Source organism: Silurus aristotelis (assembly GCF_946808225.1).
Source record: "Silurus aristotelis genome assembly, chromosome: 8".
NCBI lineage: Eukaryota > Metazoa > Chordata > Actinopteri > Siluriformes > Siluridae > Silurus > Silurus aristotelis.
In genome coordinates, this window is record NC_139581.1 from 8,887,093 (window position 1) to 8,902,584 (window position 15,492).

General features: G+C 42.6%; 1 protein-coding gene across 1 annotated transcript in view; it reads left to right on the forward strand.

Annotated features, from left to right (window-relative positions):
* plppr4a (phospholipid phosphatase related 4a) overlaps positions 1-15,492 on the forward strand; it is a 34,181-nt gene continuing 18,689 nt past the window's right edge. The window contains exons 1-2 of the mRNA XM_083547901.1: positions 1-551; positions 13,120-13,305. Of these exons, the coding sequence (XP_083404027.1) occupies positions 474-551; positions 13,120-13,305 (264 nt within the window). The 5' untranslated portion in view covers positions 1-473. The remainder of the gene's footprint in view (positions 552-13,119; positions 13,306-15,492) is intronic.

Genomic DNA, 15,492 nt, shown 5'->3' on the forward strand with positions numbered 1-15,492 from the left:
GCCCAAATGCACCCATACACACGCACGCGCAAAACACGTTCCCCTCCATTCCCCTTCCAAATCAGACACGGGCGGGCGCACGCACAGGCACGCGCGCACCCGGTGTGAAAGTGGGTTTTTAGCACAGCCCTGACGTCACTCCCGCACGTCACCTTCTCTAGGCTCCACTCGGCGGTGATCCGTGGACGAGTCTGGAGCGTCTCTGCGTCTCTCGGTGCCCGTGATGCTGTTTGCTGAGGACCGGAGGAGAGGCTGGTGAGCGCTTATTTAAAGGATGCTGCATGGGTTTACGGCGCTGCAGTGGCTCTGCATCCTCTCATTCCCACCCTGAGCATGGACAACTAAAGCAGGACTAAAACGGGACTACAGGAGGACTAAACACGCACATATCCACATCAAGAGGGAATTTGGTGTTTCCTCTTTATTAATAAAAACAAATACAAATTCCCACAGGAGACACTTAGCACTTCATCATGTCGGCCAAAGAGAGATTTAAAGCAAGCATGAGCAAAGAGAGCGTCACTCTGCTGCCCTGTTTCTACTTTGTGGAGGTAAGATTTCGCTCCACCAGAGACACATTTACACCCTGCAGGGACTTACTGGACCTGCTGGACCTATTACGCTGCCCGGTGATGAATTAACATGCCTACAGCATCCATGTGTGCCCGGTTGTAGGTGTTAATTCAATGCCGTCAGGTCTAAGAGCACCATGTAGGCATTAACTCAGCATCACGAGGTTCATTTGTACCCACTAGGTATTAATTAATCACTGTGCACTCATTTACTATTGTACAAATAATACAAATGAATTATTGCAGATATAATTTCAAAGCTCTCAAGTTGAGCTCATTTGATTTATTCATCTCAGTCTGGATGACTGGGATGTAGGGACCTCAGTTTGATCTTGAGCATTGGTTCATGTCATGTTTTCACAGCTTCAGTGTGGGATTTCTCTGGGTTCATTGGTTTCCTCCCACTTCCAAAGATCTAGTCAGTATGTGCAGTAGGTTGGTCCAACTAAGATGTTTTATTGCTTTATGCACAGTGTTCCAAGGACTGACTCAGAATCTACCATGACCCTGCCAAGGATAAAGAGGTAGAGATGAATGAGTGCAAATGATGTCATTTAGTTTGAATAATTATTTTTAATAAATCAGCATTGCAAGGTTTCTTTTAATCCTGCAGGTGTTTACTTCAATACTGCAAGAATTAGCTGAATACTTTCAGATCTTCTTTTAATATTAATACTGTAAAAGTTGATTCACTAACCCTAAAATTGTAATTTTAATGTGGAAAATGTATTGGAATGCTGCAATACGTAATTGTGTTAATCCAGCACTCTCATTCAAATGAATTAATTCACATTTCAGGTGACGGCTCTTTACATTTGAACCTGTAGTTGTAATTTCAATACAAAATCTAACTACTGTTCATTCAGGATTCATTTAGAGATCATCCAGCATTATGTATGATTATGTATGCTCCGTTTGTGGGCTGGGTGTTGATTTTACACTGTAGGATTTGAATTTAAACCATGTAAGGTGTTAATGAGTGGGCAGCATGGTGCTGGAGCGGATTGCCTCCTCACAGTTCCTCGATCGATCCTCAACTCAGGTTACTGTCTTGTGGGCTTCCTGCAGGATCTATGGTTTCCTAGTGGTGGAAAAAATGCCCATAGACAGATTGAGTATGCGTTGCACATGGGTGTGAATTTGTGTGTGTGTGTGTGTGTGTGTGTGTGTGTGTGTGTGTGTGTGTGTGTGTGTGTGTGTGTGTGTGTGTGGTGGCTGCAGTAGATTGGCAAGAGTTTATTAAACTCTATCACATAAATCAAACCTGGAGTTGTGTAATCAGGTTTATTTGAATTATGAAGATACCTGAATATGTTGATTCAAAAGCAGGACAGTTTTAAAATGGGAAATAAATTAAAAAATTATATTAAAGTTTTGGGAATTTTTTCCCAACACTGTTGAGGTTCATCCTCCAGTGAGAATCCATCCTGTGTATACATTAATACAGAGTCAATCCAGAAATAGCCAAACACTGTAGGTGTTTATCCAAAAATTTAACACAAGAAATACCCCATTTAGCACAGTAAAAAAGAAGACATCATGCTGAAGGATGGATATTATTTTAGACCAGTGGTATACTACTTCAGTATTGGGGAATTATTCATTTCCTTTGCTCAAAAAGATGTGAATTAACTATATTAATTAATACACAAAGATCAGCTCTGACAGAAGTGTTGGTTGTAATTCAAATCACAGAGTAATAATAATATAATATAATATATATAATATATATAATAATGCTCTATTACTATAGTAACAGCGTTTTCACAGGAGATTGACCTCTATAGTGGATGCTTCACAAGAGCATTTTACTAATGATAAGCCAGTTTAAAAGCATGTGCTGTTATGTAAACAAAGATAGAGAGATTTTAACAATTATGGAATGAGTTTCCAGTGTCAGCAATGTCAGCTGTCAGTGTGCTTCCCACAACAGCCAGGTCTCCAGGGCAAAGGACTTTGTGTTTGCTCTGTAGTTGTTCTTTAGAAAAGCTAAGAAAGGGATGTGGTAGCTCAGTGTTTAAGGCATTGGACTTTGAATTGGAAGGTCGCAAGTTCAAAACCCAGCACCACCAAAATGCCATTGCTGGGACCTTGAGCATATAAATAAAATAGTGGTTTGAGAGACAACAAGTTGTACAATAAAAGCTGCTATACCTGACAACAAGAACAAACTCTTATATCTCATAACACTATTTTTTTTAATCTGACAGCACATCCAGCAAGTAAGTTAATCTTTATACTAGGCATCTATCAGCGTAGTTTTGTCAGTTGGCTGTCCTGGTCTGACAACATTTCCTTATAATTAAAAGCCAAATTGTCTGCCCATGATCTACACCAATCACTACCCAATGACACCAGTTTGCTGTAACTTTTAGAGGAGAATAGCATGACCTTGTGTCGGTATATAAAGCAAAATGACTACTTCATACACGGCATATAAGTGTTCTCCTCTCTTATTTAAGTAAGACTAAAAACTAAGACAGTGTGCTCATGAGAAATATACTAATCCATAACCGTACCACAGGACAGCAGCCATGTGGTTTACGTCCTCCCAGGGGTCACACGTTATTTAGACAACAGCTCACAACCTTCCTCAGTGTAGTAAGTTAATAAGGATTAGATCATATCTCTTATTTACTTTATGGTTGTAATATCCAAAGTTCGAGCAGAAATGTATCCCATACATGTCGACACCAGAGCAGCACTAAACCAGCCATGTGAGAATGCTTGGAAGATCCATCACCACACAGCAGAGTAATCTCGGCATTTATGCGACAATGATATGAAGATAAATCGTAAAACATGTCTACCGTTTACAGCCACATGACTGATATACCATCATGATTATGAGAGGGTTTATGAGTCATTTTATTGCAGCATGATGGTAGACTCTGGACAACGGGTCTTATTGCAGAATTTATGTAAGCTGTACTCTAAGCTATAATCTGTTTCCAGCATAAATACCGGAAATACCAGACTTTCAGCCATTCAGCCAAAAATGTCATTTATAATTTCATTCTTGAAATGAAATCTAGTCGATCAACCATTTTGTTTGGTGTCCTGAATTAGCCTCTTTTAGTTTACTATTAGCGTTCTTTACTTTTTCAATATTTTTGCTAATTTTTTGGGTGCATAGATGCTTATATCTACCCTTTTAATATTTCAGCTACCCATTTAATATTTTCACTAACATTATTTCCACATAAGCAGCCTCATAAGTAAAAACATTTCAGTGAAACTGAATCTATAGTTTCATTTGAATCGCTTGCCTGAGTCTGATGCTCATTAAACTGTGTGCTGAGAAAAGGATGTGATTTGCCTTTTAAATAGCACTTGCTACAGTTTATAGCTCTGCAATGTCTTTTTGTTCATTTTTATGGTTGTCAAAAACCTCAAGCAGGTTTATGGTGTTTTTGTTTACTCTGGAGTTGTTTCTTATGTCTTGTATATGGATTGCATCCTGATTAGATTTTAACTGCACATATTTGCACTTGTCAAACATGTCCTCAATACACTCAAATTCAGTTTCTGTATTGTACTTATACACCTGACCAGCTTCCTCTGCTGCTCATTGTGATTGTTTATTACTTTTTCATTCTCTATATAGTCTTTAACCTCATTGATTGTAATATATTTTAAACTTTAGGAAATTTTATTTAGCTTTGCGGGATTTACACTTTGATAGTATCTAGTAGGGATGGTAAGATTCACCTACTCTTATAGGTACATCGTCAGAAAAGTTAACGAAGCGATGTATTTCTTTTCAAAAGTGTGCATTGGATACAAGTTGGCATTTGTATCGTGATGCATCGTTTTGAACATATTTGCATCAGTAAAGACGATTTATTTATATAATTATTAGTAGTAGATGCGCTATACTTTTATTATTTAAAAAGTGACCAAAAATTTTAACCAATATTTTAGATTGATATCTTCTTGCTAAACTGTTTCTCAAGCACGTTCTCTTAGCACCACTGCTGCTCTTCCAGGATCTTCCGTGCGCAATTTCAGTTTTGCGGCACGCACTTCTGGGCGGCCATCTTGCTCTTTTTCCCGCGCCTCCCGGTATTTAAGGACACCAAGGACAATACGTTAGCTCGAGGCCAGATTATTTTCCCAGCTCCCTAGCCCGTGAGATTATTCGTGCCACTCTGTCTGCTCTGGATTCCTCATCCTGATCCAGTTCCCGTTCCTGACCCCTGTTCTGCTCTGCTTCTGGTTTGTTCTCCGGACTTTTTTGGATTTGGTTTTCTCGCACTGTCCTCTTGTTCTGTTTGCCGGCTTTTGATTTTTTTTTTTTTACCGTTTTTCGGTTTTGGTTTTGTCTTTCCTGCATCGCCCTGTTTGCCAGTGTTTCAGACCCTGGACTGTTTTTGGGCTGTGTGTTTGCCTTGCCCCATTGCTCAGTTTTTTGTTTTTATTAAAGCCTGTTTTCTCTGTATGCATCCCGCATTTTGTTCCTCCCCTCCCAGTCCTCACCCTCCCAGTCTCCACTCACCTGCTTTCCTGACAGAATAATCGGGCTGTGCGTCGTGTCCCGATGATCACTGACAGCTATGTGAATAAGACTTATCACAATACTGACTGAGGCTTGTCCTGAGAGTCACATAGAATATAGATTAACATGCATCTTCTTGGTTACAAAACAGGGAAAGAACGTCTGGATTTATTTCATCTTTTTTTCTCTTTTTTTTTTTGCACCAAAAAGGACTGTTTGTGAAAGGGCCATGCATTAGTCATGTGGCCATGCGTTAGTAAGTCAGAAGGCACTTAAACAAATTTTGGATTTACTGTCTGTCTGAACCACATTGTGTTGAATTAAAATGAAATCGGATCACAATGCATTATAATAGAAGTGAATAGTATTGCATAAGTAGCTGCTTCATATACAGTGAGGAAAATAAGTATTTGAACACCCTGCTATTTTGCAAGTTCTCCCACTTAGAAATCATGGAGGGGTCTGAAATAATGAGACCTGGAATAATGACCCAAAAGTTCTATTTTGGTCTCATCTAACCACATGACTTTCTCCCATGACTCCTCTGGATCATCCAAATGGTCATTGGCAAACTTAAGACGTGCCTGGACATGTGCTGGTTTAAGCAGGAAAACCTTTTGTGCCATGCATGATTTCAAACCAGGAAAGACCTTTAGTGTATTACCAACAGTAACCTTGGAAACGGTGGTCCCAGCTCTTTTCAGGTCATTAACCAGCTCCTACCATGTAGTTCTGGGCTGACTTCTCACCTTCCTTAGAATCATTGAGACCCCACGAGGTGAGATCTTGCATGGAGCCCCAGTCGGAGGGAGATTGACACTCATGTTTAGCTTCTTCCATTTTCTAATGATTGCTCCAACAGTGGACCTTTTTTCACCAAGCTGCTTGGCAATTTCCCCGTAGCCCTTTCCAGCCTTGTGGAGGTGTACAATTTTGTCTCTAGTGTCTTTGGACAGCTCTTTGGTCTTGGCCATGTTAGTAGTTGGATTCTTACTGATTGTATGGGGTGGACAGGTGTCTTTATGCAGCTAACGACCTCAAACAGGTGCATCTAATTTAGGATAATAAATGTAGTGGAGGTGGACATTTTAAAGGCAGACTAACAGGTCTTTGAGGGTCAGAATTCTAGCTGTTAGACAGGTGTTCAAATACTTATTTGCAGCTGTATCATACAAATAAATAGTTTAAAAATCATATATTGTGATTTCTGGATTTTTTGTTTTTAGATTATGTCTCTCACAGTGGACATGCACCTACGATGACAATTTCAGACCCCTTGTCAGGGATTCACCCTGCCACGCCCCCCTCTGTAGCTGTCAGGGATTCACCCTGCCACGCCCCCCTCTGTAGCTGTCAGGGATTCACCCTGCCACGCCCCCCTCGATAGCAGTCACGCTGCTTTCCAAGATTACCGACAGCTGTGGCTCATTAAAGAACAGACTACTTAAACTCACGTTCTTGAGTCACAGGCTGTCGGTCGTTATATTGTCAAGCTGGACAATCGCGTGGCTGCTCGACCGCCGGCTGTATATCCGAATTCCACTTCCGACTTGGATTACTCATTGCCGAAGGCTTTATGGATTATGCTTGGGACATTCGAAATCATAGCGGACAACGCGTATCGAGCGGATGTCTTTGTTTGTTGTTTTCAACGGCTTATGAGTGTTTTTGTGTTGTACGGTTGTTGAAATAAAAGGACAATGATCGGACTATATCGGCTTCCGCGTCTGCAGCCTGACAGAACGACCGACCTATACCGAACGCGGATTCGCCATTCCACGATTCCGACCGCAACGGATCGGCAGCTGAACCCGGCTTCGGATTTCCTCCGGAAGCTCAGTGCCGCTTCTCGCGGTTCAGATCCACAGAAGCCGGATCATGAGAGCGCGGCTGCGCCACGCCCCTCAGAGAGCGCGAGGGGATTACCGGCTCGTTACTCGGGGAAAAAAGACGAATTGGGCGGATTTCTGCAAGGCATCGGCGAGTATGTGGCTGTTAACATTTCCCGGTTTCCTTCCGAACGAGCCAAGATTGCCCTCTGTATTTCCCTCCTGTCTGGTGAAGTTCTTGCCAAAGCCAGCTCACTATGGAGCGCCAAAGGGGGCAAATTCGGCTCACTCGCCGAATTCAGCGGGCTGCTTCTGGGGAAGTTGGGGATAGAGGTGGTGGATCTCCACTACAGTCCCCTTGAGGAGGAAGGTGCTCCATTCCAAGGTTCTCAAGAGCACGCGGCTCCGTGCCGGATCTCCCATGAGCCTGCAGCTCAGCCCCAATGTTTTGATGAGAGGGCTGCTTCATCTCAGGGTCTCTACCAGCGTGCTGCTGTGTTCCGGGGTTTTCGTGGACGCACCACACCATCTCCTAGCGTCGGCGAGCACACCATGCCGTCACAGAGCTTCTACAGGCGTGCCGCTCTGTTCCGAGGTTCCCGTGGGCGTGCCACGCCGCCACAGTGTCTCCAGGAGCGCGCTTTCCCGCCACAGAGTCTTCACGAGAGCGCCGCGCCGCCACAGAGTCTTCACGAGAGCGCCGCGCCGCCACAGAGTCTTCACGAGAGCGCCGCGCCGCCACAGAGTCTTCACGAGAGCGCCGCGCCGCCACAGAGTCTTCACGAGAGCGCCGCGCCGCCACAGAGTCTTCACGAGAGTCTTCACGAGAGCGCCGCGCCGCCACAGTGTCTCCAGGAGCGTGCTTTCCTGCCACAAAGTCGTCACGAGAGCGCCGCGCCGCCACAGTGTCTCCAGGAGCGTGCTTTCCCGCCGCCACAGACCCGTCACGAGAGCGCCGAGCCGACACCTCCGGTCACAGAAGGCGAAGTGACTCCTCTGAGTCCCTCTCCAGACGACGCCACATCCCAGAGCCCCTTCCAAGGCGACATCTCGCCCACGGAAAGCTCGGCTCCGCCCCAGGTCCCTCAAGAGAGCTCCGCCCAGCTCCAGGTCCCTCAAGAGAGCTCCGCCCAGCTCCAGGTCCCTCAAGAGAGCTCCGCCCAGCTCCAGGTCCGTCAAGAGAGCTCCGCCCAGCTCCTGGCTCCTCAAGAGGGCACGACTCTGTTTCAGGCTCCTTCCGAGAGCTCGTCTCCGCCTCCGAGCGACCCCACGAGCTTGTCTCCGCTTCAGTGTCCCGAAGAGAGCTCCACTGATGTCGTGGACCTCCAGGCGAGCCCTTCTCCGCTCGTGGATCTCCAGGCAGGCTTCACCCCATTTCCAGGCTGCCCAGTAGGCTCCGATCTGCTCCTAAGGGTCCCAAGGAGCGCTCCTACGCCCAGGGGTTTCCCTGTGCACTCACCCCGGCTCCAGGACTGCGAAAGGGAAGTCGAACCGCTGCCCCCGGGTTCCACCGAAGGCGACGGCTCACCCCACAGTCCCACAGAAGGCGACGTCTCGCCCCCGGGCTCCACAGAAGGCGACGTCTCGCCCCCGGGCTCCACAGAAGGCGACGTTTTGCCCCCGGGCTCCACAGAAGGCGACGTCTCGCCCCCGGGCTCCACAGAAGGCGACGTCTCGCCCCCGGGCTCCACAGAAGGCGACGGAATGCCCCCGAGTCCTCTTCAGGGCGAAGGATCGCATCCAGGCTCCACGCAGGGCGAAGGATCGCATCCAAGCTCCACGCAGGGCGAAGGATCGCATCCAAGCTCCACAGAGGGCGACGTCTCGCCCCCAGGTCCTCTTCAGGACGACGGATCGCCCCCAGGATTCCCGCATGGCGACGTCAGTCCTCCAGGTCCCTCTGACGGCGACGGCGGTCCTCCAGGTCCCTCTGACGGCGACGTCGGTCCTCCAGGTCCCTATGACGGCGACGTCGGTCCTCCAGGTCCCTCTGACGGCGAACGTCGGTCCTCCAGGTCCCTCAGAGGGTGGTACGACGTTCCTGGTCTCCGCCCGGGACGTCCTCCACTCCCCGGTCATTGTCATGGTTGCCATCCAGTTCCGGTTCCCCGCCATGGAGGTCGCTCCGGCTCCAATCCCCGCCAAGGGCTTTACTCAGCCTCCCGTCAGCACCGAGGGCGTGGCTCCGTTCCGGATCCTCCTGCAAGGTGTTGTTCCGTTCCGGCTCTCCGCAGAGGATGCTCACCAGGCCTCCGTTGCTCCCAGGCGTCTAAGGAGGCCTTCCTCGGAGTGCCCTGGCCCGCCTGGCATAGGTGGGTTTTGGGGCGTCAGGTGTCGGGGACTGTCAGGGATTCACCCTGCCACGCCCCCCTCTGTAGCTGTCAGGGATTCACCCTGCCACGCCCCCCCCCTGTAGCTGTCAGGGATTCACCCTGCCACGCCCCCCTCGATAGCAGTCACGCTGCTTTCCAAGATTACCGACAGCTGTGGCTCATTAAAGAACAGACTACTTAAACTCACGTTCTTGAGTCACAGGCTGTCGGTCGTTATATTGTCAAGCTGGACAATCGCGTGGCTGCTCGACCGCCGGCTGTATATCCGAATTCCACTTCCGACTTGGATTACTCATTGCCGAAGGCTTTATGGATTATGCTTGGGACATTCGAACTCATAGCGGACAACGCGTATCGAGCGGATGTCTTTGTTTGTTGTTTTCAACGGCTTATGAGTGTTTTTGTGTTGTACGGTTGTTGAAATAAAAGGACAATGATCGGACTATATCGGCTTCCGCGTCTGCAGCCTGACACCCCTCCATGATTTCTAAGTGGGAGAACTTGCAAAATAGCAGGGTGTTTAAATACTTATTTTCCTCACTGTATATCTTTTATGTGTCATATTGATAGCAAGGCATTAAGGTGCGAATTGCATCGGCTTCAGTTATGGAGCTGCACATCGCTAATATCTAGTTAAATGATGTCTCCAACCGCCTGAAAATGTGCATTTTTATACAGGTAATTCCTACAAGAGTATATACTAACGCTCCAGAGAAAATAGAAAAAAGACATGGTTTGGTTTATTGGTCGCATGTTGTGTGAGCGGTTATACAGTATTCCTTTAATTTAGTCTGAACTATTCTTTTGATTTCCTTGGTGCCCTCTACAGAACTGGATTTTTTCCTGCCATTGAATTCACTGCATAAGTCACATTTAATAAACAGTGTTGTAGCCTAAAGCTTGCAAAGCTCAATTTTGTTGTTTGCGCCACACTGAGTTATGTTCTTAGACCCAAAGAGTGACCATAATCATTTCTTTTTGTTCAGTGATCAGACAACATTTTATGAGCTGCTTAAAATAGACTTAAAACATCTGTTTCCTGAAAAGGGATTCTCTCTGTGATCATGTCATATCCTTGTTTTAGCACCTTCCTGTCATTACACGTGTTTCTCAAAGTACAGGGGCACAGGAATGGAGCACAAAAGTGGATCTATTTTTCAACATTGTGTATAGTCAACTGGAAGCAGTAATGTATATAAAGCCATTTCATTTCATTCATTCACTTCTTTTACATACAGTATATCTACAGTAAATGGATTGCAGTGTATACAGGAGTAGTATTGTACTTAAAATCCAATTAAAATTTAATATCTATGAAATGTACAGACAAAAATATCTTTCAGTGTGACTAACTTAAATGTGCCTCTATTCCTATTCACATGCCTGGGGTGTAACATCGGCAATGTGAGAGTTCAGGCTGAAGTCAAGACTGCCATAGTCGAATTCCAAGACCAGGATTAGCTAAATCTGACACAAGCTGAGTCTTTATGGACTTGAGGCCAAGTCAGGATCGAGTCTAAATTCAAAACTGAGAATGAAAACTATAAATCAAGCCAATACTTTGTTTTGTTTTTTGTTTGTTTTTTTTCTGAACAAATTTCACTTAAGAATAGTCTACAATTCTATCTTGGTCTTACTGTTATGTAAATGCATTATGGGTTATAATGAAATTAACAACGTGCTATAAAGGTGTTAACAGGCGATGATTTCAAAAATGAGAGCTAGAATGTACAATACTCACACTGTAATTCCTCAGCTCTGTAAACTTAGCTAAGCTGTACAAGAAACTTTGTACAGGCAAAATACACCATTTTGCCAAAGGTTTGCAGACACTTGGCCACAAGTATGGTATGTGCTTTTTAAACATCGCATTTCACATCTAGTATCAATTAGCCATTATGATTCCCTTTACTCTTCTGGAAAGATGTTCCACTACATTTTGTAATGTGCTTCTGCACATTTGTGTTCATCAGCCACAAGGGTGTTAGTAAAGTTAGGTACTGATGTAGGTGAGGAGGCCTGGGTTGCAGTCAGCGTTTACATTCATCCCAAAGGTGTTCATTTGGGTTGAGATCAGAGCTCTATAACAGGTTACTCAAGATCTTCCTCTACAAAGCATGTAAGCCATATGTTAATGGAGCTCGCTTTGTGCACAGGGGCATTGCAATGCTGGAACAGGTTTGGGTTTCCAAGTTCAAGTGAACACACACACACACATATATATATATATATATATATATATATATATATATATATATATATATATATATATATATATATATATATATATATATATATATATATATACAGCATAAGATCAGGAATATAAGGTTTTAAAACAGCAACTGAATGAAGTTCTACTAGGACATATCTGAGATACGATTCTGGTTTTGTATTTTTGAACATCTAACCTTAATTATAAGTGAAACAGCTTCAGGGCAACAGTTGCATGTTAAAGGGTGATACATTCTAAATTAGTCAGAAAAGGGTTCAAAATGTAAATATTTAAGCTCAAGCAGCACATTAAATTATAATAAACATTTTAATGTAATCTGAAAAAAGATTTTAGTTGCCAAATAGAATTTGTTGGGAAAATATTAGCACAACTTAAAAACAAATAGATAAATTTAAGCATTTATGGATGCCAAGGCATTTATGTTCTGTTGAATAAGCAGCTGGCTATGATGAATAGCTGTAATGAGTTGTTATTGGTCAGATTTGGCAGGCTAGTTTACAGTATGTAATGAACTGTTTATCATGGTTTGGGTCCAAACGTTCCCCCTGGATGGAAGAGTCACTGCAAATTTGTACTGCAGTTTTTCCTGTGAGATGTTACCATCTAAGTTTACTTGCTGTGTGGTTTGATCTTGAATATAAATAATAAATGTAAATCTTTTTTATGATCTTTCTTGCACACCAGGTCTCTAATTGAACATCTATGTCTATCTCTTTCTACAACCATCTTCAAAACATCAATTGAGGGGAATATCAACCTGAAGTATGGCATTAATTTGCTTCAGAATTCTAGAGACCATAATAACGCACTTTATATTGTTTTTTTCCCATAATTTGTTGCCTCTCTGTATTTAATTTACATTACTTTACAGTCCTGTGTGAAACTCTGTTATAGATCTGATGTAATATTGATCAGATGCTGTTTGTCAGTCTAGAATCGTCGTTTGATTCGTTTTCTTTCAAATATTTTCCTTTCAAGGGCTTTAGCTGCTTCCGATCTATATCTTTGTTTCAGAGAAGAGATTCACTCTTTCTTCAGACATAAAAAGATCACAGCAGGAGTTGATTTAACACCACCAAGGCTCCTGTGGACATTTGCAGGCATCTCACAAAGCAATCTTTTGTGTCTTTAGCTATAATCTGCAAGTAGAATAAGAAAGTTTTTGAGATTTCAAAATACTGTTTGTGAAAATATCTGAAAATAGGATTATTATTCGTATATATATTTAATTGTATGTATTGAAAATACTATATATTTTATTATTTTCAAGACACATCATGTGCCAAGATACATCATGTGTTTACATTTACTGTACAGCTACACTGGAAGCACAGTTGGTTTGATATTGGGGTACTTTTGTTTTATTACAATTTGTAAGCTTTAATGCAAGAAAACAAAGGAACAAAGTCTTACCTAGTTCATGCTACAGCTATCTACTTATATAGCACAATAGGGAATGTAATAATATATATGTAAACATTCCTAACTAGAAGCAGTTTATAATGTTTTTTTCTTGTTTTTTCTTGTTAAAATGTTATTGCTAGTACATATATTTATAATAATTTGAATGACAATCATTATGTATATTGTCCTAACGTCATTATTAGTTGCAATTGACTGTAATAACCTTCTTCCTTCTCTTTATGTGCAGCTCCCGATTCTGGCCTCCTCAGTGGTTAGTCTGTACTTTTTGGAGCTAACGGACATTTTCAAGCCTGTGCACTCTGGCTACAGCTGCAACGACAGAAGCCTGAGCATGCCGTACATCGATCCCACAAAGGAGGTCGTTCCATTCCTCATGCTCTTTAGCCTGGCATTTGTAATTCCAGCAGCCACGGTCAGTTCCAAATTTACATAAATCACACATAAATCCAGCTGTGGTCAGATTCAGAGTTAAACACACACCTATCATGGCTGTGTTACCAAACCTTGTTTATGATTTTATCTATTTATATTTTTTATATTTATTATTTTCAACATTGTACACTAATACTGAAAACATCCAAACTATGAAAGAGTATGTATGGAATTATGTAGTAAACAAAACAAGTGTTAAACAACCCAGAATATGTTTTAGATTTTAGATTGTCCAAAGTAGCTACATTTAGCTTTGATGACAGTTCGGCAATCTCATTGCATTCTCTCATCAGATTCATGAGATAGTCACCTGGTATAGTTTTTAATTAACAGGTGTGCCTTCTTAGGAGTTAATTTGTGACATGCCTTATAATGTGACTTTAGACTATTAGTTGTCTTGTGATGAAGAAAGGGTGAGAACAGAGTCAATAGCACATTTAGTGCTACTAAAACTACTGTACAGATCCATATTATGGCAAGAAACATACAGTTAAGTAAAGAGAAAGGCAGTCCATCATTCCAGTGCAGTTCATTAGTCAATTCAAAAAATTTTCAAGAACTTTAAATGTATCCCCAAGTGCAGTCTTTAAAACCATCAACCATCAGCTATGAAGTAACAGGCTCTCATGAGGACTGTCCAAGGAATGGAAGACAAAGTGCTACCTCTGCTGCAGAGGGGTTTATTAGAATTACTAGCCTCATAAATTTGTGATTTACATAATTGCCTCTCTGAATTCAAGTTGGAGACATATTTCAACATCCACTGTTCAGAGAAGACAGTGTGAGTCAGGCTTTCATGGTCGGACAAAGAAGCCATTAATTTAGCACAACAAGCAGAAGAAAGCTGCTTTGGCCAAGAAACACAAGAAAATGGGCATCAGATCAGTGGAAAACTGTCCTTTTTTCCTGATGAGTTCAAATTAGAAATTTATAACTGCAACGTCTTTTTTAGAGGTACATAGGGCGAACGGACGGTTCCTGAACGCGTGGTTTCGACTGTGGAGAAGGAAGTGTGATAGTATGGGGGTGCTTTGCTGGTGACACTGTTGGTGATTTGGTCAAAATTTGGGGCAAACTTAACCAACATGGCTACCACAGCATTTTACAGCAACATCTCATCCCATCTGGTTTGCACCTAGTGGGACCATATTTTGTTTTCCAACAGGACAATGACCCAAAACACATCTCTAGGTTATGTAAGAGCTACTTATTCAGGAAAGAGAGTTATAGAGTGCTGTTTCAGATGATCTGGCCTCCACAATTACCAGATGTATATCTAGTTGAGATGGTTTGACATGAGTTGGACCAAAGAGTGAAGGAAAAGCAGCCAACAAGCACTCAAGTCTTCTGGAAACCCCTTGAGATTGTTGGAAAACCATTCCATGTGACTACCTCAAGAGGCTGAAAGAATGGCAAGAATGTGCAAAGCTTTCATCAAAGCAAAATGTGTCTACTTTGACGAATCGGAAATTTAAAACAATAAAACATTCTGAGTTTTCAACACATTTTTGTTTACTAGATAATTCCATACATGTTCTTTCATAGTTTCGATGTCTTCAGTGTTAATGTACAATGTACAAAGAAGAAGCTGTGTCTAAAATGTATATCCTGGTCAAAGATGTCAAGTGCTAAGTGTAGTGGGTTGTATAATAGACTTGCAGAACCTGAGGTCTGGAATCTATTTGGATAGAATTATCATTATTAATCCAAAAGTGAGTCCCACTTATAACACAGTTCACTTTAAAGCATAAGGCACTAGGACATGACACAGCATATTAATGTTCATTTTGGTTCCACTTGTTGGATAAGACCTAGAATTAGGATTGAAGTTCATAGTATAGAATGTGAAAACTTAAATAACTCCTCTATCCTAAAGGAGGTGTTACATTTGCGTATTGTGAAAGCTTGCAGGGTTTTTTTTGCTGTTATGTAAATCAATATGCAAACATATTCAGAGTACACTACCTGACTGGCATGGCATTGACATTTAAATATAACAGATAGTTATGTGCAATTATCCCAGCCCCCATCATCGCTATACTCCAGTATGCAACATTTATTATATCTGCAATATGCATTTCTGATTTGTGCAATATTAGAAGATCTTTTGCAGATAAAGATTTTTGCCTGACTAAGAAATGCCAAATTTTCCAGTGCAGCTGGACAT